This window comes from Tachyglossus aculeatus, chromosome 2 (genome assembly GCF_015852505.1).
Source record: "Tachyglossus aculeatus isolate mTacAcu1 chromosome 2, mTacAcu1.pri, whole genome shotgun sequence".
Classification (NCBI taxonomy): domain Eukaryota; kingdom Metazoa; phylum Chordata; class Mammalia; order Monotremata; family Tachyglossidae; genus Tachyglossus; species Tachyglossus aculeatus.
Window position 1 is genome coordinate 62186667 of NC_052067.1, and position 26471 is coordinate 62213137.

The 26471-nt window shown below is 46.9% G+C and overlaps 1 protein-coding gene across 1 annotated transcript in view; it reads right to left on the minus strand.

The window, feature by feature from the left end:
* Positions 1–26471, minus strand: part of SYNJ2 (synaptojanin 2) — a 151818-nt gene that overhangs the window by 8816 nt on the left and 116531 nt on the right. Inside the window, 8 exon segments of the mRNA XM_038767874.1 lie at positions 36–148; positions 6842–6976; positions 10630–10755; positions 13379–13547; positions 13781–13859; positions 16025–16243; positions 22192–22309; positions 25389–25545. Of these exon segments, the coding sequence (XP_038623802.1) occupies positions 36–148; positions 6842–6976; positions 10630–10755; positions 13379–13547; positions 13781–13859; positions 16025–16243; positions 22192–22309; positions 25389–25545 (1116 nt within the window).

The following is a 26471-nucleotide window of genomic DNA, read 5'->3' on the forward strand; positions in this document are numbered from 1 at the left end:
AGATTCCATTTCCGGCTGTCCAGGGACGAGCTCACCGGTTGCTGTGGTGCTCCTGGAAGAAGCTTTGCCATCTGCAAGATGGAATACTGTGTGTGGGTGCCCGAGGGGAGGGAGGCATCAGAGGCGGACTTTTTCACTGTCATTCCAGCTGCAAAAATAAACCAAGTACTAGTGAGTTCAGGGCCACTGTGGTGGTTCCAACAGGCTATAAATCCACTAGCAATCCAAGAGAGACTAGGACATTTCCTTGATTCCAAGCTAGGCGTTCTCCAACATTTGCATCTTCTAGGGGCTTCTGTGACTGGCCCTACCTCACCCTTCTGTCATAAAAAATGATTACCGCCCCCCACCCCCCCGGCCCCAAACTTTAGTGGCAGAATTGCCACACAGAAGAAGGGATGAGGAACATCTCCTGGGGAGGGACAGATGGGGTGAGGACCGAGGGGAGATGTTAACTGTGGTGGGATTCCTGGTTGGCCCCAAGCAGAAACAGAAGAGAACATGGGGGAAAGAGGTTCTGTCAACAGCTGGGGTGGCTTCCAAGCAGTTTGGCCTAGTAGATAGAGCATGGGCCTGGGAGTCTGAAGGACCTGGTTTCTAATGCTGCTAACCTCCTCTCTATGCCTCGTTCTCGCCTGTCCTGCTGTTGACCACTGGCCCACATCCTACCTCTGGCCTGGAATGCCTTCCCTCCACACATCTGCCAAACTAGCTCTCTTCCTCCCTTCAAAGCCCTACTGAGAGCTCACCTCCTCCAGGAGGCCTTCCCAGACTGAGTCCCCCCTTATCCTCTGCTCCTCCTCCGCCCCCATAGCCCCCACTCCCTCCCTCTGCCCTATCCCCTTCCCCTCCCCACAGCACTTGTGTATATTTGTATGTATTTATTATTCTATTTATTTTATTAATGATGTGTATATATAATTCTATTTCTTTTGATGGTATTGACACGTCTACTTGTTCTGTTTTGCTGTCTGTCTCCCCCTTCTAGACTGTGAGCCCGTTGTTGGGTAGAGCCTGCCTCTATATGTTACCAAATTGTACTTTACAAGCACTTAGTACAGTGGGGAGGGACACAGTAAGCGCTCAATAAATACAATTGAATGAATGAATAATACCAGCTCCACCACTTTTCTGTTGTGGAACCTTGGGTAAGTCACTTCAACTCTCAGTGCCTCAGTTACCTCATCTGTAATGGGGATTAAGACAATGAACCCCATGTGTGACAGGGACTTTGTCCAACTTGATTAGCTTATATCTATCCCAGAGCTTTGTACAGTGCCTCGCACAGAGTAAGCATTTAAATACCATAAAAAAGCAGCTATTGGGTACTCTGGCAATCAGGCCTCTGTGAGCTTTTTGGAATTTCCCTGGAGATCAGTTCGGAAACATTGTTCCATAAATAAATCAATGGATGTGGACATCACCCAAACCCAGTTTCCCAACCCTTGCAAAATGAGGATACGTACTCTGACTGTATCATCGGCCTAGTTGAAAGAGGTATTTCCTACCACTAAAGTGGCATCAGAATAGAAAGAGTCCAACAGCCTAAGGACTTTGAAAAAAACATTTTAGAAAAGACAAAAAACAGCAAACAAACCCCTATCCCAATGCTAGTGGTCTGATTCTCATAAATGTGCTGAGTTCCTGAATCCCAACTCCATTCCAGAAAAAGATTAGATGGAAGTAGAGAAGACAAAACAAAAATCAGTTAAGTCATACAGAAAAGGGTAGGCAGACATCAACAGTGTATTTTCTAGCCTACCTTAAATGTTTTAAGATAGAGAAACTGTTCTGCAAGGCCAAGCTGCAAGTAACGTTGCTGGGTAAGGTCGTTATAATGAGGGAACATCTGCTAATTCTGTTGTGCTATACTTTCCCAAGGGCTTAGAACAGTGCTCTGCACATAGTAAGTGCTCAATACATACCACTGACTGACTGAAAGAAATGCCCCTGGCAGTTCTGGGCCTAGGTTGTGTCTTCAAGTTTTGACATAAGAAGGGCAGCAACAGTATGCAATTTACTCACAATCAATGCTAAGTGCTGGGGATGTGAGTGGGTGGATGGGTGTGTGTGTCGGTTCTCTTAACAGAAACTGCTGAACAGTGAGGAGCATGTGGCTGAAACAGGACAATTGAGAGCCCCTCTGACATCACCAGGAATACTTAGACCATGGGGCACTGACCTGTGCCACCCACTGGATAATTCTTGGATGCCTGTGCTAGCCTCAGCTGCCACTCCTGCTGGCAGCCTCCTCCCAGCAACCTGGAGGGGCCTCTGGGAGGGTGGGGGGTGCCCAGAGCAGGGCCTGCCAGGAGGATGGCACCAGATTCTAAGGGACGACCAATAAGCACCCCTCTTTTGCCACCAAGTCCTCTCTATGCTAGAGGCAACAGATGTCAAGGCTAGAATAGCCAGGGGGGCAGGGAGACAAAGGACCACCCTGGCTAAGCCTACTGCAGGCTGAGAAGCAGCGTGGCTCAGTGGAAAGAGCACGGGCTTTGGAGTCAGAGGTCATGGGTTCAATTCCCAGCTTCACCAATGGTCAGCTGTGTGACTTTGGGTAAGTCACTTAACTTCTCTGGGCCTCAGTTACCTCATCTGTACAATGGGGATTAAAACTGTGAGCTCCCTGTGGGACAATCTGATCACCTTGCAACCTCCCCAGCGCTAAGAACAGTGCTTTGCACACAGTAAGCACCTAATACCATTATTATTATTATTACTATTACTGCTGTCTGGAGCTGTTGGCTTGAAGTAGGAACAGGACAGCCACCTCCTGGCCCAGGATGGCATGAGGTGACCAGAGAGCCAGTCCCTCTCCTTCCCAAAAGCCCCACTTGGAGCCATCCTCCCTGGGGCAGCAGCCACCTGCTAGGGAGCTGCTTCTGCAGCTGGGAGAGCTGGGGCCAGGCACCACCCCAAGGCCTCATGGGAGGAAGAGAGGGCAGCCACGGTAGCAGCCAAGGTACTGTCTCATGGGGAAAATAAGTCATCAGGTGGGCAGAGGTGACAAAGGCTAATGGCAGCAAATTCCCAAATCCTCTACTGGATCACTAACTGCTTTACTATCACGTATGTCACCCTCACCATGGAAATAGAGCTACTTCTAGTATAGATCATGAAAACAAAAACAGAGAAGAAGCATCGCCTAGTGGGTAGAGCATAGGCCTGGGAGTCAGAGGGCCTGGGTTCTAATCCCAGTTCCGCCACTTGTCTGCTGGGTGACCTTGGGCAAGTCACTTTACTTCTCTGGGTCTCAACTACTTCATCTGTAAAATATGGATTAAGATTGTGAGCTCCATGTGGGACACGGACTGTGTCCAACCTGACTGGCTTGTATTTGCCCCAGCATTTAGTCCTGTGCCTGGCACATAAGCACTTAAATATCCTAAAACAAATGAACAAAAAAATCAGGAACAGCAGACAACAGCTTCAGGACAAAAAGGAGAAGAAAAAGAAAGCAAAACTCATTCCACTAACCCACAGTCCTGGATCACCTCCACAGTCCACTTCCTACGCTCTTGTGTATGGGCCACAGAGCGTTGCTGGTGGAAATCTAGATTTAAGGCCGACCTCATCCACTTCAAGTTTATCTTTATGTGTTTTAACTCTGCCCTCTCCTTTGCTCGGCAAAATTATTGCTCCATCCATACTGACACTCATGCCCACTGCCCTCATCATGTGTTCCAGACATTTAACTCCCTACTCAAATCCCCTGTCCCATGGTATCCCCCATCCTTGGCCATCTACTTTTTTGAGAAAATCGAAGCTATCAAGCGTTCGTCTCCCTAAAATCTCCTCTGCCCCTGCCCAGTCCCTCCTTCTTCCTGCCCCTCCTTCAACTCTCACATCTTTACCAACAGTATTTCTAGAGGAGATCTCCTGCCTTCCCTCAAAATCCACTTCCTCCACCTGACCCCTTCGCACCTTATCAAAATACTTGTCCCCTCTCTTCTTCACTCCCTGACCACTCTCCAATTGCTTCTTAACCACTTTTTTCAAACATGCTCCTGTCTCCCCAATACTAAAATAACCCTCCTTTGACTCCATGCCTCCCTCCAGTGATTGCCTCAATATGTCCAAGACTGAACTCCTTATCTTCCCTCCCAAACCCTGCCCTCTCCCTGACTTTCCCATCACTGTAGATGGCACTACCAGCCTTCCCGTCTCACAAGCCTGAAACCTTGGTGTCATCCTCAACTCCGCTCTCTCGTTCACCCCACACATCCAATCCGTCACCAAAACCTGCCGGTCTCACCTCCACAACATCGCCGAGATCTGCCCTTTCCTCTCCATACAAACTGCTACCTTGCTGGTTCACTCTCATCCTATCCCGACTGGATTTACTGCATAAGCCTCCTCTCTGATCTCCCATCCTCCTGTGTCTCCCCACTTCAATCTATACTTCACTCTGCTGCCCAGATCATCTTTGTGCAGAAACGCTCTGGGCATGTTCCTCCTCTCCTCAAAAATCTCCAGTGGCTGCCCGTCAACCTACAAATCAAGCAAAAACTCCTCACTCTCAGCTTCAAGGCCTCACCCCCTCCTACCTCACCTCCCTTCTTTCCTTCTACAGCCCAGTCTGCACCCTCCCTCCTCTGCCACTAACCTCCTCAGTGTACCTCATTCTTGCCTGTCCCGCCGTTGACCCCTGGCCCACGTCCTCCCCCTGGCCTGGAATGCCCTCCCTCCACACATCCTCCAAACTACCTCTCTTCCTCCCTTCAAAGCCCTACTGGGAGCTCACCTCCTCCAGGAGGCCTTCCCAGACTGAGCCCCCTTTTTCCTCTCCTCCTCCCCATCCCCCCAGCCCTACCTCCTTCCCCTCCCCACAGCACTTATATATATATATATATATATATATTTGTACAGATTTATTACTATATTTATTTTACTTGTATATATTTACTATTTATTTTGTTAATGATGTGTATATAGCTTTAATTCTATTTGTTCTGACGATTTTGACATGTGTCTACATGTTTTATTTTGTTGCCTGTCTCCTGTTCTAGACTGTGAGCCCGTTGTTGGGTAGGGACCATCTCTATATGTTGCCAACTTGTACTTCCCAAGCGCTTAGTACAGGGCTCTGCACACAGTAAGTGCTCAATATGATTGAATTGCCTCATCTCCCTCCTACCATTCCTCTCCAAAATCCTTGAGTGAATTGCCTGCACCCACTGTCCCAAGTTCCTCTCCTCCAATTCTCTTCTTTGAACTCCTCCACTCTGGCTTCCATCCCCTACTCTCCACAGAAACCACCCTCTCAAAGGTCACAAATGATCTCCTTCTTGCCAAATCCAACAGTTTCTACTTCATCCTACTCCTCCTCGATCTCTAAGCTGCTCTAAGCTGCTCTGTCAACCACTTCCTTCTTCTGTCGACACTTTAATTGTCCTGCTGACATTGTCAACCACCCCCGTCTTCTGGAAACATTATCCAACCTCGGCTTCACTGACACTGTCCTCTCCTGGATCTTCTTCTATCTCTCCAACTGCTCATTCTTAGTCTCTTTTCCAAGCTCCTCTTTCGCCTCCCACCAACTAAACTGTGGATGTCCCACAAGGTTCAGTTCTAATATTCTCAAACTATACTCACTCCCTTGGAGAACTCATTTGCTCATATGGCTTCAACTACCACCTGTATGTGGGTGATTCTCAAATCTCCATCTCCAGCCCTCATTCTCTCCTTCGCTGTAGTCTCGTGCCTTCAAAACATCTCTACTTGGATGTCCTCTCGTCATTCCATGCTTAACTTGTCTAAACAGAACTTATCTTCCCACCCAAACCCTGTCCTTCTCCTGACTTTCCCATCACTCTAGACACCACCACAATCCTTCCTGTCTCATAAACCTGTAACCTTGGCATTATCCTTGACTCCTCTCTCTCTCATTCACACCACATATTCAGTCTATCACTAAATCCTGTCAGTTCAAACTTCAAAACATCACTAAAATCCATCCTTTCCTCTCCAAACTGCTACCACGTTACTCCACTTATCCTATCCCTCTTTGATTACTCTATCAGCTTCCTTGCTGACCTCCCTGCCTCCTTTCTCTCCCCACTCCAGTCCACACTTCACTCTGCTGCCTGGATCATTTTTCCACAAAAACATTCAGCAGATGTTTCCCCACACCTCAAGAACTCCAGTGGTTGTCCTTACACCTCTGCATCAAACAGAAACTCCTTACCATCAGCTTTAAAGCACTCAATCACCTTGCCCCTCCCACATCACCTTGCTACTCTCCTACTACAACCAAGGCCACCCACTTCACTCCTCTAATGCTCATCTACTCACTGTACCTCAATCTACCTTGCTACCAACCTCAATCTCATCTACCTCACTACCAACCTCTCACCCACATCCTCCGACTGGTCTGAAATACCCTCCCTCTTCATATCCGACAATTACTCTCCCCACTTCAAAGCCTTATTTAACGCATATCTCCTCCAAGAGGCCTTCTCTGAATAAGCCCTCTTTTCGTTTTCTTCCACTCCCTTCTGCATCACCCTGACTTGCTCCCTTTATTCACACATCTCCTTCCCCCTGCAGCTGCACAGCACTTGTGTACATATCCATAATTTGTATATATTAATGTCTGTCTCCCTTTCTACACTGTAAGCTCGTTGTGGGCAGGGAATGTGTCTGTTTATTGTTATAGTGTACCCAACCAAGTGCTTAGTACAGTGCTCTGCACACACTAAGCGGTCAATACATGACTGATCAATTGATACTACTACTGCTAGCTTGAGGTTACCAATAACAAAAATGTATCCCATTCTGCATAGATACCACTATTTCCATCAGGGTTCACGGTAAGTGGAAATAAGTCCAATCTTACTTGGAGGTGGGGGTCTCTGTGGTGGATGAAGGGGCCGAGGCCTGCTGGGTACCGACAGAGACCTGCTCGGGGAACGGAGGCGGAAGTCTCCAACTGCTTCCAGCTCTTGCTTCAACTCTGCCAGCTCAGCATCAACTAGACAACATGGAGGAACGAGAAGACGATAGTCTTTCAGGAAACAAGGCTGTCTTGAGACTGCAACACACTTTGAAATTGGAAGCCAATACAACTTTTTAACTTTTAATGAGTTGAGAAATGGTAGACAGATGCACAGAGCACAGTTTGCAGTTCAATGCTATAATAGGCCTCTCGTCAGAGAGGCATCCCTTTCTGGACAGTCAGTCAATAGTATTTATTGAGTGCTTAGTGTTTGCAGAGCACTGTACTAAGCACTTGGGAGAGTACAACAATATACAGACCTATTCCCTCCCACAAGGAGCTTACAGTCTAGAAGGGGAGACAGACATGGATATAAATAAATATATTATGTATTTACTTTGGTGCTTGTTAAGTGCTTACTATGAGCCACACACTGTTCAAGTGCTGGGGTAGATCCCAGACAATCAGGTTAGACACAGTCCCTGTCCCACATGGGGCTCACACTCTCAATTCCCATTTTATAGATGAGGTAAACGAGGCACAGAGAAGTGAAGGGTCCTGCCCAAGGTCACACAGCAGACAACTGGCGGAGCCCGGACTAGAACCCACGTCATCTGACTGGAATACCAGCGATCCCCAGTTGGGGCATCATTAACATGCAGACAACAAGATTTACACTCCAGGCAAGGCAGAAACACAGAATCGTCATGCTGTAGGTGAATTTCACTCAGAAGAGATCAAACAGGTCTCTTCACCTCAATGGAGAGTTGAGAGTCACACCCAAGGGGAAAGGGGTAACCAAATTGGGGATCCCTAGGCCTGAAGGGGAGAGTCCTCTTATAGCAGCAAGAGGCTGAGAGAAGCTCAGTCCCTTGGCTGGCAGGGAAGGGAGAGAGAGAGAGATGGAGGGGTAAGGCAGGAGGGGAAGGGACAGGAAAGGAGCAAGGAACTCAGGCCCTCTGGGAGCAAGATCCTGAGTTGTTTTCTTTACTAAGAGCTCTGCTCTCAGCAGCTGAAGAGATTCAGCAGGGCTCTCTTCAATGACTTAAATAAACCTGGAGATCCACGGTTGGGGTGGGAGGGGAAGGAGAGAGAGGGAGGGATCCCAGTTACTTTCTCCATTTCTCCCACATCCACAGAAGCAGCATGGCCTAGTGGATAGAGCACAGGTCTGGGAGTCAAAAGGACCTTGGTTCTCATCCCAGCTCCAGCTCTCATCTGCTGTGTGACCTTGGGCCAGTCACTTCACTTCTCCGTGCCTCAGTTCCCTCATCTGGAAAATGGAGATTAAGACTGTGAGCCCCACGTGGGACATGGACTGTGCCCATCTTGATTAACTTGTGTCTGCCCCCACACTTAGTACAGTGCCTGACACATAGCAGGCACTTAACAATTACCTTAAAAAAAACCCACTACCACAACAAAAAACCCCTTTGTGGTCACCCAGACTCAGATCCAGAAATCCACTCTATTGGTGCCAAACTTCCTTTTATGGTGGGGTGGGCTGAGTCAGTCCTAATCAGAGGTGCACTCAGCCAAGCTGATAAGCCCGTTTTGCCACTCAGCATTCAGCAACAGTAACAAGACACAGCCCACACTCTATCAGGTGGCAATTCTGCTTACTCAACCTAGAACCCAGGAGTATCCCACCATGTCCCGGGGTGGCCGAGCTCCCTGACCGGCCTTCTGGACATGGCGGAACTTTAGGGGAAATCAGGGGAATCAAAGCAACCAAGGCAAAGATATTTAAAGTCAGAGCTGTATTGACCTAGTAAAGGAGAACACCCAGAGCTCCGGCCAATGCCTTGAGCTTCCTGGCTCCAGGACTCTTCTTTGTCTCCCATCCAGCTTCAAGAACTCTCTGGGGACAGCAAAATCAATTGTATTTATTGAGTGTTTGCTCTGTACAGGGCACTGTACTAACTGTTTGGGAGAGTACAATATAACAGAGTTGGTACACATGTTCCCTGCCCATCAGGAGCTTATGGTTTAGGAAAAGTGGCATCAATCAGTCAATCAATCAATGGTATTTACTACAGCCAGGACTCTGAAGGCTAAATCCAACGGTCTTCCTGCTCAGGTTTAAAGGGATTTAGGATTGCCCATGTCCTCCCGCCCACAGGAATTTCACTGAGAAGGATTCCATAACACCAAAAAAGGATTCTATTTTCCATCAATGCTGGCCACCTGGTGCTGCACACCGTGTTATGGTTTCAGCTGACTCGATCCTCTTCCCCTACCCCAGAGTAGGTTCCGGTCCTCCACCCCCAACTCCTCTGCTTCTTGAAAGATGAACAGAGATTGGGATCAATGCAGGAAGGATGGGAGTGGTTTGGTGATGGCGCTTTAGGTCACAGTGACCCTTTTGTTGTTCCATTGGGCCTTTGAAGAATCAACCCATGACCGCATGACACCAGCAGCCTGGGGAGTTTATAGGAGTGAGTCAGATGAGGACCGGAGCCAAAAAATCACAAATCCAAAACCGGTCAGTCAGAGCTGCGGCTGCCCAGATTCACATTTAGCTACATGGTGGCCAGAGGAGATGCGATTGATCCTTCCCAAGAACCCAAGAAGGGCTGAGAAATCTGCTGTCCTACCAAGATGAGGAGATCCTGAAAGCAAAGAATCATTCATTCATTCTACTGTATTTACTGAGCACTTACTGTTTGCTGAGCACTGTTCTAAGCGCTTGGAAAGTACAGAGTGGAAACAGGAAATGAGGAGCGGGAGCTGGATTGCTTTCAGTATTAAAAGTACAGCTTCTCCAAAAGGCCCTCCCTGACTAAGCCCTCAATTCCTCTTCTCCCACTCCCTTCTACATCATCCTTGTACTAGGATTTGCACCCTTTATTCACCTCCCTGACCCAAATTCCATAGCACATGTCCACAATCGATTTATTTATATTTGTGCCTGTCCCTAGACTGTGTATTATATTCGCTAAAATGTAAGCTCACTGTGGACAGGGAAAGTGCCAACCAAATCTGTCATATTGTACTCTCCAAAGTGCTTAGTACAATGCTCTGCACACAGTAAGCACTCAATAAACATGATTAGTTGATTTTGTACTATCCTAAGCACAGTGTGCTCTGCACACTGTAAGAGCTCAACATGATTTATTTATTCATTTTTTAATGGTATTTGTTAAGCACTTACTATGTGCCAAGCACTGTTCTAAGCACTCAGGGGGGGAATACAAGGTAATCAGATTGTCCCACATGGGGCTCACAGTCTTAATCCCCATTTTACAGATGAGGTACCTGAGGCACAGAGAAGTTAACTGACTTGCCCAAAGTCACACAGCAGACAAGTGGCGGAGCCGGGATTAGAACCCATGACCCCTGACTCCTAAACCTGTGCTCTTTCCACTGAGCTATGCTGCTTAATAATAATTTATTATGTTGAAGTCTTCCAGGTACCTAATCCAGTGCTCTGCACCCAGCAAGTGCTCAATAAATATGATCAATCAATAGACTTTAATTCCAATTCTCGGACACAGGCTCTGCTAAATAGCTCCAGCAATTCTGGAACCTGTCCCTCTGGAACACTAAATTGCAGGATGGAGGAAAGAAAAAGAACCTAGAGTCGTTCTGACATGAGCAGAAATGGAGAGAATTTGGGGGCTGGTGGGGCCAAACCAAGCTACCTGAACATGGCTGTTGTTTGTTCCTTGGTAACCCCGGAGACTTACTGAGGCCGGGTCTTGCTGAAGGGGTGGGACTGGCAGAGATGCCATCCGTGCTCAGCTCTGCATCTGACATGAGGTGCTGAGGTTGCTCATCATCCAAGTCGTCCTCCTCGTCTTCCAGGATATCACCTGAAATGAGGAAGCAGATCACAGAAGACCTCTGAGATGAAAATGGCTTGTTTTCCCCCACTTCATCAAGCCTTGATTCCTTTTTTTAACGGTGTCTGTTAAAAGCTTACTATGTGCTAAGCAGCATGGCATAGTGGATTGAGTGCGGGCCTGGAAGTCAGAAACCATGGAAGCCATGGCAGTCATGGGGTCCAATCCAATCTCCGCCACTTATCTGCTATGAGAACTTGGGCAAATCACTTAACTTCTTTATGCCTCAGTTACCTCATTCATTCATTCGTATTTATTGAGGGCTTACTGTGTGCAGAGCGCTGTATTAGCACTTGGGAGAGTACAATACAACAATTAACAGACACATTACCTGCCCACAATGAGCTTACAGTCTAGAAGACAGGGAAACCAGACATTAAGATAAATAAATTACAGATATTTACATAAGTGCTGTGGGGCTGGGAGGGGGAATGGACAAAGGGAGCAAGTCAGGATGACGTAGAAGGGAGTGAGAGAAGAGGAACTGGGGGCTTAGTCAGGGAAGCCTCCTGGAGGAGATGTATCTTCAAAAAGGCTTTGAAGGGGAAAGTAATTGCCTGTTGGATTTGAGGAGGGAGGGCATTCCAGGTCAGAGGAAGGACATGGGCGGGGGTGGTGGTGGGTGAGATAGATGAGATGGAAGCACAGTGAGAAGATTAGCATTAGAGGAGCCAGAGGGCCGGGTCTTAGTGGGAGTGTAGTAATAAGTGCTTAACACATGCCATAATTATTATTATTATGTGCCAGGCACTGTACAAAGCACTGGGATAGATACAAGCTAATCAAGTTGGATACAGTCTACATCCAAAATGGGGCTTACTGTCTTAATCCCCATTTTACAGCTGAGGGAACTGAGACATAAAGAGATGAAGTGATTGCCCAAGGCCACACAGCAGACAAGGGGTGGAGATGGGATTAGAACCCGGGTCCTTCTCCCATGCCCCTGCTCTTGCCACTACACCACACTGTTTCATCTGCTGCCTGGCAGCCCCGGTCTTACAGCCCCCAACAATATGTGTGTGTTTTATCCAATGGGCGCAGAGTCATGGCCAATGCAGGTGCTATCTCTTAGTTTCTGTTCTTACCATCTTTTTGGGCGTCCTCCAGACACCTGTTTAGTCTAAAGGGCATGGAAAGAAGGCCCTCACTTCTGAACTCAACTCCTTTCTCAAATTGCTCAGTCTAATAATCCAGTTCTTCCAGATCTGAAAACTCCCAAAGCATGACATTCCAAGGTGTAGACATTAAAAAAACAAAGAAGCTGGATTTACCCTCATAATTGTCCTACTTAGCATAATTTTTACAGCCCCAAAGAAAAAAGGGGCTATTACATCTCCACATCTAGTGTCTGTTATATTGTTGTGTTGTACTTTCCCAAGAGCTTAGTACATGCTCTGCACACATTAAGCATTCAATAAGTACCTTTGATTGATTGACTGATTATGGGCAGGGAATGGGTCCACTAATTCTGTTGCACTCCTCCAAGTGCAAAGTACAGTGCTCTCTACTTAGTAAGTGCTCAATAAATACCATTGATTGATCGACTGATATATTCACTGTGGGCAGGGAAAGTGTCTACCAACTCTGTTGCATTCTACTCCTCCAACTGCTTAGTAAATTCATTCAATCATATTTTTTGAGCACTTACTGTGTGCAAAGCACTGTATTAAGTTCTCGGGAGAATACAATATAATGACAGACACATTCCTGCCCACAATGAGCTCACAGTCTAGAGTACAGTGCCCTGCACACAGTAAGCACTCAATAAATACCATTTATTAATTGACTGGTACATGAGGCCATATAAGAATTATGTCTAGCAATATCGGGAGCAGGAGAAAAAAAGAAAAAAAGGAGGAAGATAAGAAAAAGTGGAGAAGTAAGAGAAAAGTAAGCGGGCACTTCCAAGACTGCTTCTCTTACTTCTACTGCACTCTCCCAAATGCTGCACACAATAGGCCCTCAAGGAATTACCCATTTTCTTTTCTTCTTCCTTCCCCAATCTCAGTGAATTAATTCCTTCTCTGGCTCTAGCTTAGCCCATTCCGACCCTTCCTCTCTTCCTAAGCAGCTGAGCCAATATCCTAGCCTAAATCAAGTAGCCTTTTATTTCTTCCTTAAAGATCAGGGAGGTCAGGGAGAAAATGATGCAGTGGATGCAATTTTGCAAGCAAATATGGTAGGATCATATCTATGCCAATGCATGAATGGAGCTTCTTAAAGCTATGATGAAAAATCCAGTCTACCCTGAAAAGTGGGTGTTAAGAGCCCCTGTCACTCAGTTCTCCTCCTCCCACCTGCCATTTGGTGGTTCCTTAAACAATCTCTGAATGTAGTGATGTAGACTAGTAGACTTCCCGACAGTCTCTCTTTCCCCAGGACAATCAGGCCTGAGCACTTCATTCATTCATTCACTCATTCAATCATATTTATGGGCTTCTTACTGTGTGCAAAGCACTGTACTAAGCACTTGGTCTGTACAATAGAATGATAAACAGCCACGTTCCCTGCCCAATTCCGCTCTGCACTTCCTCCTCTGCTACGGATGTCCGGGAACGGCCCCTGGGGCCACTGACAGAGGTTAGCTACCAACCTTCCGATTCATAGTCCAGGCTTGAGAAGTCAAAGTTTTCCTCCAGCAGGCATGAGTTGGCTGTGGGCGACATGGACACAACGCTGTCTCGCTTCCGAGTGATTTCCTCTCTCAGCCCCTTCAGCCAATCTTTGGTTTTGGGTCTGATCTTCAGGGCTCGGCCTTTCACCTGCAAAGTCATGGAGAAGATTAGCATGCTTCCTCTGGCACCAAAGCTAAAGCCCTAAGTCCCAAACGTGGCCCTGGGGTGAAGGTCCATGGACAGGCTTCTTCTCTGAGGATTTCGGACATCCACTCAGAGCAGGGCCCCTGGTTCTCTGCCCCTGGATCCTAATTTTCCTGGAAAGGATTTCCAGAGCTAGGAAGCCTAGGGGTCTGGCACAGAAAAGACAAGTGATTTACCTTCATGCCATCCACACCCAAAACGCTGAAGGCTGATCGGCTGTCTGCAAATGTCACCATCATTTGTCCTTGATTGATCCTAGGAGAAAAACGCCATAAAGTGTGGCTAAGATAAGGAAACCATGTTCTCCTTCACCGTGTTTTGGGCTGGTTGAAAATACTGGTACTCTCGGCATTATTCTGGATCAGAGGAAAGCAGTGCTCGTTGGGTGGTTAAAATAAGTTAAGAACCCAGCTGATTTTCATGTGGGAGTCCTATACAGCTATGAATGCATTGGCCCTCACCAGTTTCCTTGATAGGGGCTGGTTCGGTATACATTTTACGGATAGGGTAGAGGAGCCCAAATGCTTTAAGGGATTCCACTCCTCTAATGCCACTCTTCTCACTGTACCTCGATCTCGTCTATCTCGCTGCCGATCTCTTGCCCACATCCTGACTCCGGCCTCCCTCTTCATATCCATCTGACAGACAATTACTCTCCCTACCTTCAAAGGCTTTTGAAGGCACACCTCCTCCAAGAGGCCTTCCCTAAGCCCTCCTTTCCTCTTCACCCACTCCCTTCAGCACCACCTAGACTTGCTTCCTTTATTTGTCCCCACTCCCAGCCCCACAGCACTTATGTACATATCTGTACATTATTTATACTAATGTCTGTCACTCAATGTGGGAAGAGAATGTGTCTGTTACATTGTACTCTCCCAAGTGCTTAGTACAGTGCTCTGAACACAGTAAGCACTTAATAAATACGAATGACTAACTGATGGATTCTACTTTGAGGCCAATCAAAACTGGCCTAGCATATTCACTTGGACTTTTGAATTATGGGCCTGGTTTCTAGATCCCAAGCATGGTCTAATGCTCATTTACTCCTGTGCATACAAATCCTGAAACGAAGAGGGGTGTGCACCACCCTAATCAATCAGTGGCATTTATTAAGTACTTACTGTGTGCTGAGCACTGTACTAAGCCCTTGGAAGAGGACAATGCAGAATGAGAAGTAGCATAGCCTATGAGAAGCAGCTAGGCCCAGTGGAAAGAGTATGGGCTTGGGAGTCAGAGGATCTGGGTTCGAATTCCGACTCCTCCGCCTGTCTGCTGTGTGTCCTTGGGCAAGTCAGTTCATTTTGCTGGGCTTCAGTTTCCTCATCTGTAAAATGGGGATTAAAACAGGGAGCTCCACGGGAAACACAGACTGTGTGTAACCTGATTAGCTTGTATCTACTCCAGCGCTTAGGACAGTGCCTGGCACATAGTGAGCACTTAAATACCAGAAAGAAAAAAAAAAGGTGGTAGACATGTACCCTACCCACAAGGAGCTTTCAGACTAAGTCACTGAGTCCCCTTCTACTAACCGCCCACTGAAGTTGAATAAAAGACCAAGCAAAGTTGTTGGAACATGGCCCAGTAATGGTGATTTAGGGAGAGGCCACCCATCCCTTTGGAGAAGGATAAAAGCACCAAAGACAGATGAACTCTGAAGAGTATCAAGGGAAGCAGCATGTGTCTGACCTGATAATCTTGCATCTACCCCAGGGCTTAAGACAGTGCCTGGCCAATAGTATGCTCTTAACAAATACCACTTAAAAAACAAAAAGTATTGCTGCAACCCCCCCATTCTTCTCTCCAGTGTGAAGGATTTCACATACCCTCCAGACAAGCCAAGGATAGCAGGGTGCTTCTGGGCCCCTCACACCAACCTGTTCTGATGAGAGTTCTGCTGGCAGGAAGGAAAGAAGTATTCTCTCAAGGCATGTGTAAGTTTAGAAAATTAGGGATTATGGAGCTGCTGAGCAGACCCAACCTCTGGTTCAAACAGAACCAAACAGGTTCAAACAGGTACTATGGTCTAGTGGAAAGAACAAAGACCTGGGAATGAGAAGATTTGGGTTCTAATCCCAGCTCTGTAACTTCCCTGCTGTGTGACGTTGATCAAGTCACTTAACTTCTCTGTGCCTCATCTGTAAAATGGTGATTAAGACTAGGAATCCTACTTGGAACAGGGACTGTGTCTACCCTGATTAGCTTTTACCTACCCCAGTGCTTAGAACAGTGTTTGACACATAGTTAGCGCTAAAATAAATACTATTAAGGAAATAAAAAGGGAGCGAAGTTAGGACCCAAATCCTAAAAAGTGGAAAGAGGAGACACCCTTAGGGTTTCCTGCAGTTTTCAATGGTCTGAAATGACCATGAGAAAAGTCAACTGGGTGTCTGGGTGCATCCACAAACTGATCTACAATTCACCTGACGAGAACAATTGTCCCAAAATTCCCCAGAGTTTCCATGAGCTCAGTGCGCAAGTCCTCAGGAAATTCATTTTTCTCTTCCAGGGTTGGGGACTGGAGGTTTACCACTACCGTGGCATCCAAAGGTCCCTGGAAAGAAGAAACTTCTTGGAAGATTCTCTCCCGAGCAGCCACATCAACTTCCTGAACTTCCACATCCACCACAGCCAGCACCGGCCTGGGGGGGAGACACACAGACCACTTTAGCAAAATGATTTCAATCAATTGCACACATTAAATATCGACGACAAGGAGCCAATAAATTTGATGGTTTACTTAACACCCAAGTTACTAATGGGAGGAATGAGCTGGCCCCATATCTACAATCTTGACCCCACTGGAAACTGAATCCTAAAAGGCTAAAAGACTGAACATTAAACCTATCCAGCTTTTTAAAATTTACATTCAAAGTAATAGCGAGATTTCTGCGTGATTGGAGAGAAAATGTATACTCTTTTATGCCAGTCAGAGACAATAAAGTTGAGTGACTCTCCTATGGGAAGGTGCCCAAGTGAGGAGAAATGCTGGTTAAGTTGGACCCAACACTGAAAAGAGATGCAAGCTGTGAGTCTTCCATTCCTCTTAGAGTCTCAGCCCAAGCAACAAGACCCTGCTCCATGACATTTCACAAAGAATTATCACCTCCGAGTGGAAGGATGTGGGGGTGGGGAGGGCACAATTCTATTTCCTCCTTCCCACTCCAACCTCAGATGTCACCATCATCCTTAGTTTTCATCTTTTCAGTTACTCACAGGGTGGCTTTCCCTCAGAGCTAGTTGACAGTGGAGCAAAGGAACTGTCTCTCCTCCTCCTGCTGCTGTGTATCTGTCAACCTCTGTCCATCCCACACCACCCCCGCATGCTTGCCCTTAATAACTAGGCCATTTCCATTATTGAGAAAACTGAAACCATCAGGTGTGATCTCCCCCAAATCCTTCTTGCTCTTTCCCAGTCCCTCCCTCCTCCTTGCTCCTTCTACTCTCCCATCTTTCCCAGCAGTATTTCAAGAGGAGATCTCTCAAAATCTACTCTGTCCATCCCTTCCCACCTTATCTAATTACTTGTCCCCTCTCTTCTTCCCTCCTTGACTGCTGACTTCAACTGTTTGCTCTCCAATGGCTTCTTCCCCACTGCTTTCAAACATGCCCATGTAACCCTTATCCTAAAAACATGCCCACAGCTCCCTCCAATAATTGCCTTATCTTTCTCCTATCCTTCCATTCCTAAGTCTTTAAGCGAGTTGTCTACACCCACTGTCTCCATTTCCTCTCCTCTAATTACCTCCTGATTTTCTCCAAGCCGGCTTCTGTCCCCTTCACTCTACAGAAATTGCCCTCTCAAATGCATCAGCCCCCTCGCTGACCTCCCTGACTCCTGTCTGTTCCAACTCCAGACCACACTTCACCCTGCTGCACAAATCACTTTTCTTAAAAAAAAAAAACAAAAAAAGGTCAGACCAGGCTTCCCCACTCCTCAAGAACCTCCAGTAGTTGCCCATATCGTATTTATTGAGCGCTTACTGCGTTTAGAGCACTGTACTATGCATTTGGAAAGTACAATTCAGCAATAGAGACAATCCCTGCCCACACCGGATTTGCAATCTAGAAGGGGGGAGACAGACATCAAAACAAGTAAACAGGCATCAATATAAATAAATAGAATTATAGATAATAACACATCAAAACAAGTAAACAGGAATCAAAATAAGTAAATAGAATTATAGATATAAACATATATACATTAAGTGCTGAGGGACGGTGAGGTGGGGAGAGCAAAGGGAGTGAGTCGAGGTGACGCGGAAGGGAGGGGGAGCTGAGGAAAAGGGAGGCTTAGTCTGGGAAGGCCTCTTGGAGGAGGTGAGCCTTCAGTAGGACTTTGAAGGGGAGGGGGAAGAGTGATTGTTTTACAGATTTGAGGAGGAAGGGTGTTCTAGGCCAGAGGTAGGACGTGGTCCAAGGGTTGACAGTGGGACAGGTGAGAATGAGGCACAGTGAGAAGGTTAGCACCAGAGGAGCAGAGTGTGTGGGTTGAGATGTAGAAGGAGAAAAGGGAGGTGAGGTAAGAAGGGGCAAGGTGATAAACAGCTTTGAAGCCAATAGTGAGGAGTTTTTGTTTGATACAGAGGTTGATAGGCAGCATCAAATAGAAATTCCGTAACATGACTTTAAAGCACCCATCTATCATACCTTAATGATTTCCTACTAGAGCCCAGCTCGCATACTTCATTCTTCTAATGCCAGCCTAACTCACTGTATCTCAAACTCATCTATCTTGCTGCCAACCCCTTGCCCACAGCCTCTCTCTGGCCTGGAACTCCCACCCCCTACATATATGGCAACCAACCACTTTCCAGGGAAGCAGCATGGTGTAGTCAATAGAGCATAGGCCTGGAAGTCAGGTCATGGGTTCTAATCCCGGCTCCACCACATATCTGCTGTGTGACCTTGGACAAGTCACTTAACTTCCCTGGGTCTCAGGTACCTCATCTGTGAAATGGGGAATAAGACTGTGAGCCCCATGTGGGACAGGGATTGTGTTCAACTTGACTGACTTGTATCTACCCCAGCACTTAGAACAGTGTTTGGCACATAGTAAGCACTTAACAAGTACCATAATTATTATTATTACTCTCCAACTTCAAAGCCTCATTAAAACCACATCTCCTCCAAGAGACCTTTCCCAACCAAACCTTCATTTCCCTACTCCCTCTTCCTTCTGTTACCTTATACTTGAATTTGACCCATTAAGCACTTAATAATCACTCCACCTTCAGTCTCATAGCACTTATGCACTATAAGCTTGTTGGTCAGGGATTACATCTTCCAACTCCGTTACACTGAACTTTCCCAAATGCTTAATACAGTGCTCTGCACATGGTAAGCACTCAATAAATACTACTAACTGATCGAACATGACACTTGTAGACAAGGTCTGTTTTCCAACTGGGGTGCTGACCCCAAGGATACTATTTCCCGCCACACAAGGCTTCACTTGGCCCAGGCTCCTGGAAACCTAGGAGAAACAGTGTGGCTTAGTGGAAAGAGCCTGGGCTTGGGAGTCAGAGGTCAGGGTTCTAATCACGGCTCCACCACTTGTCAGCTGTGTGACTTTGGGCAAGTCACTTAACTTCTCTGTGCTTCAGTTACCTCATCTGTAAAACGGGGATTAAGACTGTGAGCCCCACACGGGACAACCTGATTACCACGTATCTACCCCAGCACCTAGAACAGTGCGTGGCACATAGTAAGCGCTTAACAAATACCGTTATTATTATTAATAACATTTGTTTTAGATTACCTCACTGCTGGCTTAAAAGCACTCAATTACTTTGCCCCTTCCTACCTCACTTCGCTATTCTCCTACAATTCAGCCCACACAGCTCTCTTCTTTACTGCCAACCTTCTCACTGAACCTCGATCTCATCTATCTCACCACCAACCTCTAGCCCACGTCCTGCCTCCGGCCTGGAACACCCTCCCTCTTCATAGCCGAGAGACATCCCCCCATTCAAAGCCTTACTGAAGGCATATCTCCTCCAAGTGGGCTTCCCCGACTAAGCCCTACATTCCTCTTCTTCCACTCCTTTCTGTGACATCCTAACTTACTCCCTTTATTCATCCCCCCTCTCAGCCCCACAGCATTTACGTACAGATCTGTAATTTATTTATATTAATGTCTATCTCCCCCTCTGGCCTATAGGCTTGTTGTGGCCAGGGACTGTGTCTGTTGTATTGGTGTATTGTACTCTCCCAAGCGCTCAATACAGTACTCTGCACACAGTAAGCGTTCAATAAATAAAATTGACTGATTGACTGATTTAAGATTACCTTTGAGTCTTCGGATACAACAGGTATATTTACAGTTAAAATTTGCTCTCTCCATCTGGGTTCCTGCAATTGTCTATTCCTCATCAACTAGCTCTGCCCACTGAGGACCCCTTGTCTCTGACAGCCTGTTTCCAAATAGCTTCGATTTGACTTCTGCTGACCAAGAAGGCGAAAGAACTGAGAGTCTCAGAGATGACCACTTCAAGCTCAGTCCCAAGGCAGCTCTCTTTAAGAAGCCCTAATGGAGAAACAACTAAGGCCCCACAGAGGGCAAAAGCCCCTCCCGATAGCCTAGGGGAACACAAAGACACAAATGACAAACAACACGGTACTTGTTTTCTGTGTGACCTTGGGCAAGTCACTTCACTTCCCTGTGCCTCAGTTACCTCATTGGTAAAATGGGTAAAATGGGGATTAAGACTGTGAGTCCCCTTGTGGGACAATCAATCAATCAATCAATCAATTGTATTTATTGAGCAGTTACTGTGTGCAAAGCACTGTACTAAGCGCTTGGGAAGTACAAGTTGGCAACATATAGAGACAGTCCACTACCCAACAGTAGGCTCACAGTCTAGAAGGGGGAGACAGAGAACAAAACCAAACATATTAACAAAATAAAATAAATAGAATAGACATGTACAAGTAAAATAAATAAATAGAGTAATAAATACGTACAAACATATATACATATATACAGGTGCTGTGGGGAAGGGAAGGAGGTAAGATGGGGGATGGAGAGGGGGATGAGGGGGAGAGGAAGGAGGGGGCTCAGTCTGGGAAGGTCTCCTGGAGGAGGTGAGCTCTCAGTAGGGCCTTGAAGGGAGGAAGAGAGCTAGCTTGGCGGATGTTGGGAGGGAGGGCATTCCAGGCCAGGGGGATGACGTGGGCCGGGGGTCGACGGCTGGACAGGCGAGAACGAGGCACGGTGAGGAGATTAGCAGCAGAGGAGCGGAGGGTGCGGGCTGGGCTGTAGAAGGAGAGAAGGGAGGTGAGGTAGGAGGGGGCGAGGTGATGGAGACCCTTGAAGCTGAGGGTGAGGAGTTTCTGCCTGATGTGCAGGTTGATTGGTAGCCACTGGAGATTTCTGAAGAGGAGAATAACATGCCCAGAGCGTTTCTGGACAAAGACAATCCGGGCAGCGGCGTGAAGTATGGATTGAAGTGGGGAGAGACACAAGGATGGGAGATCAGAGAGGAGGCTGATGAAGTAGTCCAGACGGGAAAGGATGAGAGCTTGAACAAGCAGGGTAGCGGTATGGATGGAGAGGAAAGGGCGGATCTTGGCAATGTTGCGGAGCTGAGACCAGCAGGTTTTGGTGATGGCTTGGATGTGAGGGGTGAACGAGACAGTGGAGTCGAGGATGACACCAAGGTTGCGGGGTTGTGAGATGGGAAGGATGGTAGTGCTGTCAACAGTGATAGGAAAGTCAGGGAGAGGGCAGGTTTGGGAGGGAAGACAAAGAGTTCAGTCTTGGACATGTTGAGTTTTAGGTGGCGGGCAGACATCCAGATGGAGATTTCCTGAAGGCAGGAGGAGATGCGAGCCTGGAGGGCCGGGGAGAGAGCAGGGGCAGAGATGTAGATTTGGGTGTCATCAGCGTAGAGATGATAGTTGAAGCCGTGGGAGCGAATGAGGTCACCAAGGGAGTGAGTGTAGATCGAGAACAGAAGGGGACCGAGAACTGAACCTTGAGGAACCCCCACAGTAAGGGGATGGGAGGAGGAGGAGGAGCCTGCAAAAGAGACTGAGAATGAATGACCGGAGAGATAAGAGGAGAACCAGGAAAGGTCGGAGTCTGTGAAGCCAAGGTTGGATTGCATGTTGAGGAGAAGGGGGTGGTCCACAGTGTCGAAGGCAGCTGAGAGGTCGAGGAGGATTAGGATAGAGTATGAACCGTTGGATTTGGCAAGCAGGAGGTCATTGGTGACCTTTGAGAGGGCAGTTTCCGTGGAATGTAGGGGACAGAAGCCAGACTGGAGGGGGTCGAGGAGAGAGTTGGTGTTGAGGAATTCGAGGTAGCGCATGTAGACGACTCGTTCAAGGAGTTTGGAAAGGAATGGTAGGAGGGAGATGGGGCGATAACTAGAAGGTGAGGTGGGGTCAAGAGAGGGTTTTTTTTAGGATGGGAGAGACATGGGCATGTTTGAAGGCAGAGGGGAAGGAACCAGGGACAGGGACTGTGTCCAACTGGATTACTTTCTATCTACCCCAGCACTTAAAACAGTGCCTGCACATAGTAAACACTTAACACATACCATTAAAAACAAACAAGCAAGCAAACAAACAACACGGCCAGTACCTATGATCCGACGCAAGCAGCTCTGCACGGCCATAGTACATGAGAGCACCAGGGGACCAGGTATGTTTGACTTTTGCCTCAAAGTTTATATCGTTGTCTAGAAGGTTGATCTCTTCAGCTAAATGGGATTTACACAGAACAGCATATTGAAGTGCAATGATGCTCAATGTTCAACTGTTCTAGGAACTCACATCTCACAAAGCCACCAAATACATTCACATCCCACCCCCGTTCACAGCTCCCTTGGTCCTGGTCTACAAAATCCTAAACATGAATTTCATTCCATTGATAATATAGTACTTGTTAAGCACTTACTATGGGCCAAGCACTGGGGTAGACACAAGTTAAGCTGGATGGGTACGGTCCCTTGTCCCACATAGGGCTCACAGAATTAATCCCCATTTTATAGATGAGGTGACTGAGGCCCAGAGAAGGGAAGTGACTTTCCCAAGATCACACAGCAGACAAGTGGCAGAGGCGGGATTAGAACTCAGGTCCTTCTGACTCCCAGGCTCATGCTCTATCCTGTAAGTCACACTGTCAACACCACCTTGAGCCACCCACGTTGGTCTGAAACGACACAATTGTTTCCAGCTGACATGAAGCTTCCTAGGAGCCACCGAGCAGCTTTCTGAAACATGGAAGGTCAGTCCAAGCTATAGAACATGGAATCGGGGAATAGTCCAATTGAGCGGCCTTGGGAGATATCTGGATCAGTCCTGACTTAATGGAGGAGGAAGAGGAACCAGCCAGGCAGGACAGAGGGACATCTTGTCTTTCCTTAAAAGATCTCCCAGGAGATGGGTTCCACATCTATTTTCATGTTGCATTAAAGGTAGAAGCAGTAAGACTTAGTGAGGCTTAGCACACAGGCCTGGGAGTTAGAAGGACGTGGGTTTTAATCCGGCTATACATTTGTTTGTTGTGTGCCATTGGGCATTTCACATCACTTCTCTATCCCTCAGTTCCCTCATCTGTTAAAAGGGGTATTAAGACAGGGAGCCCCATGTGGGACACAGACTGTGCCCAACCTGATTGGCTTGCATCTACTGTGCGCTTAGAAGAGTGCTTGGCACAGAGCAAGTGCTTAACTAATTCCATTTTTTTAAAAAAAAAGGACAGAGAAGCACATCTGAAAGGCAGGGAAGGATTTCACTCTGACAGTAGAAAATCTGCACCAACTTCCTAATCACACGAGATCATTCAATTCAAGCGTCATTGCACTCAGCCTCACCCAGTGCTCTCCAACTTGTCATTCATTGGAACCAAAATTTTGTGTAAAAACAACATGCACTTCCAGGGTTCTCAGGGCTGGGTTTGATGAGTATGCAGCTGGAATGATCTGTAATTTATTTATTTATACTAACATTTAATACATGGCATATATTTATATTAATGTCTGTCTCCCCCTCTAGACTGTAAGATCACTGTGGGCGGGGGATGTGCCTTTTTATTGTTATACAGTACTCTCCCATGAGCTTAGTAGAAGCAGTGTGGTCTAGTGGATAGAGCACAGGCCTGGGAGTCAGAAGGTCATGGATTCTAATGCCATTTCCTCCACTTGTCTGCTGTGCAACCTTGGGCAAGTCCCTTCACTTCTGTGGGCCTCAGTTCCCTCATCTGTAAAATGGGGGCTAAGATTGTGAGCCCTATGTGGGACAGGGACTGTGTCCAACCTGATTATCTTGTACCTACCCCAGCACTTAGAACTGCTCCTGGCATATAGTAAGCACTTAAAAAATACTATAATTATTATTACAGTGCTTTGCATACAGTTACCACTCAATAAATATGACAATGAATGAATTACCTTGAACTTCCCAATTCCTCATGTAGAGGAGCTACATCATCGGCAGAGCACTGTACTGAGTGCCCACCATGTATGGAACACTGTGCTAGTGCTTAGGAGCACACAGAAGTAAGAAGACACAGTCTGTGCCCTAGGTGGGCTCCTGTTCTAAGGGAGGGGCTGACAGGACCAGAGGCGAGACATTTGCTAAAGATCTGAAGGAGGGGAGGAGGGGTGACATTGGTCAGGGCCGGGGGAGGGCTCTGCTCCCTCTCACCTTCTCCAGAAGCAAGGGTCCCTGCCTGTGGCTGTAGGTCTATGAAGGAGGAAGAAAAACAAACCTGGTCCCTTCATCTCGTTATGGTTCAGGGAACGTGTCCATTAATTCTGTTGTATTGAACTCTCCAAAGCACGTAGTACAGTGTTCTGCACATAGTAAGCGCTTGATGATAATAATAATAGCATTTATTAAGTGCTTACTATGTGCAAAGCACTGTTCTAAGCACTGGGGAGGTTACAAGGTGATCATAGATACCACTGACTGATTGACTCATTCACTGCAGGCCCAGCAGCCACGGCTGTGGAGGACGTAGCTGTTAGGGCTGGGCATGAATGACGGGGGCTCAGAGAACTTGGGATTCGAAGAGGCAGTGTGGTCTAGTGGGAAGAGCACCAGTCTGGAAGTCCGAGGTCCTGGGTTCTAATTCCAGTTCTGCCACTCGTCTGTTGTGTGGCCTTGGGAAAGTCACTTCACTTCTCTGGGCCTCAGTTCCCTCATCTGCAAAATGGAGAGTCATTATATCTTCTCCTTTTTACTTAAACTGTGAGCCCCATGTGGGACCGGATGCTCTTGTACCTAGCCCAGTGCTTAATGTATCGTGGACTAATTCATTCAATCGTATTTATTGAGCGTTTACTGTGTGCAAAGCATTGTACTAAGTGCTTGGAAAGTACAATTCGGCAACAAATAGAAACAATCCCTACCCAATAACAGGCTCACAGTCTAGAGGATATAGAATGAGACTGGGAGTCAGAAGGACCTGGGTTCTAACTCAGCTCTACCACTTGTCTGCTGTGTGACCTTGGGCGACTCAATTTATCTGTGCCTCACTGACTTCATCTGTAAAATGGGGATTAAGACTATGAGCCCCATGTGGTCATGGCCTCTATCCAACCTGATAAGCTTGTATCTACTCCAAACTTAGTACAGTGTCTGGCACACAGTAAGTGCTTAGTACAGTCTTTTGCACACAGTAAGCTCTCAATAAATACAACTGAATAAGTACTTAATTACCACTAAAACAAAATGCTTAACAAATATCAGTATTATCTTCATTAAATGCCTTTCCAAACTCTCCTACTTACGGATCATGGGGCTTCCCCTTATCATTACATTGTTCCCACATACCTGTTTTATCAAAGGGATGTTTCTTTCTCCACCAAAGCACTCTGTCGGTCCAGGCTGGGGTTCGGCACTTGTCGCTCGTATCATAAGCCTCTGAGCCCACATCATACTTGTACGTGGGTCCAAAATTAATGGTTCCTTCATGGAAGTCTTTAAAAATCTATTGAGGAGAAAGTCACATAACCCAAATGACTGATGGGACTCTGGTCAGGCGGGACCACCATCGATTATTTAAGACCTTGCAGAGAAGCAGCGTGGCCTAGTGGATAGAGCATGGGCTAGGGAGTCAGAAAACTTGAGTTCTAATACTGGTTCTGTCGCATGTCTGGTCTGTGACCTTAGGCAAGTCACTTCACTTCTGTGGCCCTCAGTTATCTCATCTATCTGTAAAAATGTGATTTAAAAGTGTGAGCCCCATGTGGGACAGGGACTGTGTACAACCTAAACAACTTGTACCTCTTTCAGTGCTTAGAACAGTGCTTGGCACAAAATAGGTGCCTAACAAGTACCACTATTACAATAATGGTACTTGTATTATTATTACAAGTACCATTATTATTATTGTTAATAATTATTATTATTTCCATCAGCAGCGGGATCAGGCCTGGGCCTCCTGAGCTGGACCTTTATCAGAGGCCTGTTGCCCGGCTTGGCTTGTGTGGCTTTGATTCCCATCCACCCCCACCAAGAGGAAGGTCTGGGAGTCACAGCACTCAGGTTCTAATCCCCACTCCGCCACGTGTCTGTTGGGTGACCTTGGGCAAGCCACAACTGCTCTGGGCCTCACCTTCCTCATCTGCAATATGGGAATTCAATTCCTGTTGTCCCTCCTCCTTAGACTATGGAGCCTCATGCAGGACAAGGACTGTGTCCAACCTGATTATCCTGAATCTACTCCAGTAATTAGTACAGTGCTTGGCACATAGTGAGCACTTAACAAATACCACAATTATTAGTCCCAAACTGCCTGGGAACAGATGCAGGGAGGATGTGTACGCATTCACATACCTACCCACAAATATATTCCGGTTCCTCAACTAGACACATTTTCAAGGGGATTAGAAACACTTTTTTCATTCACTTAGA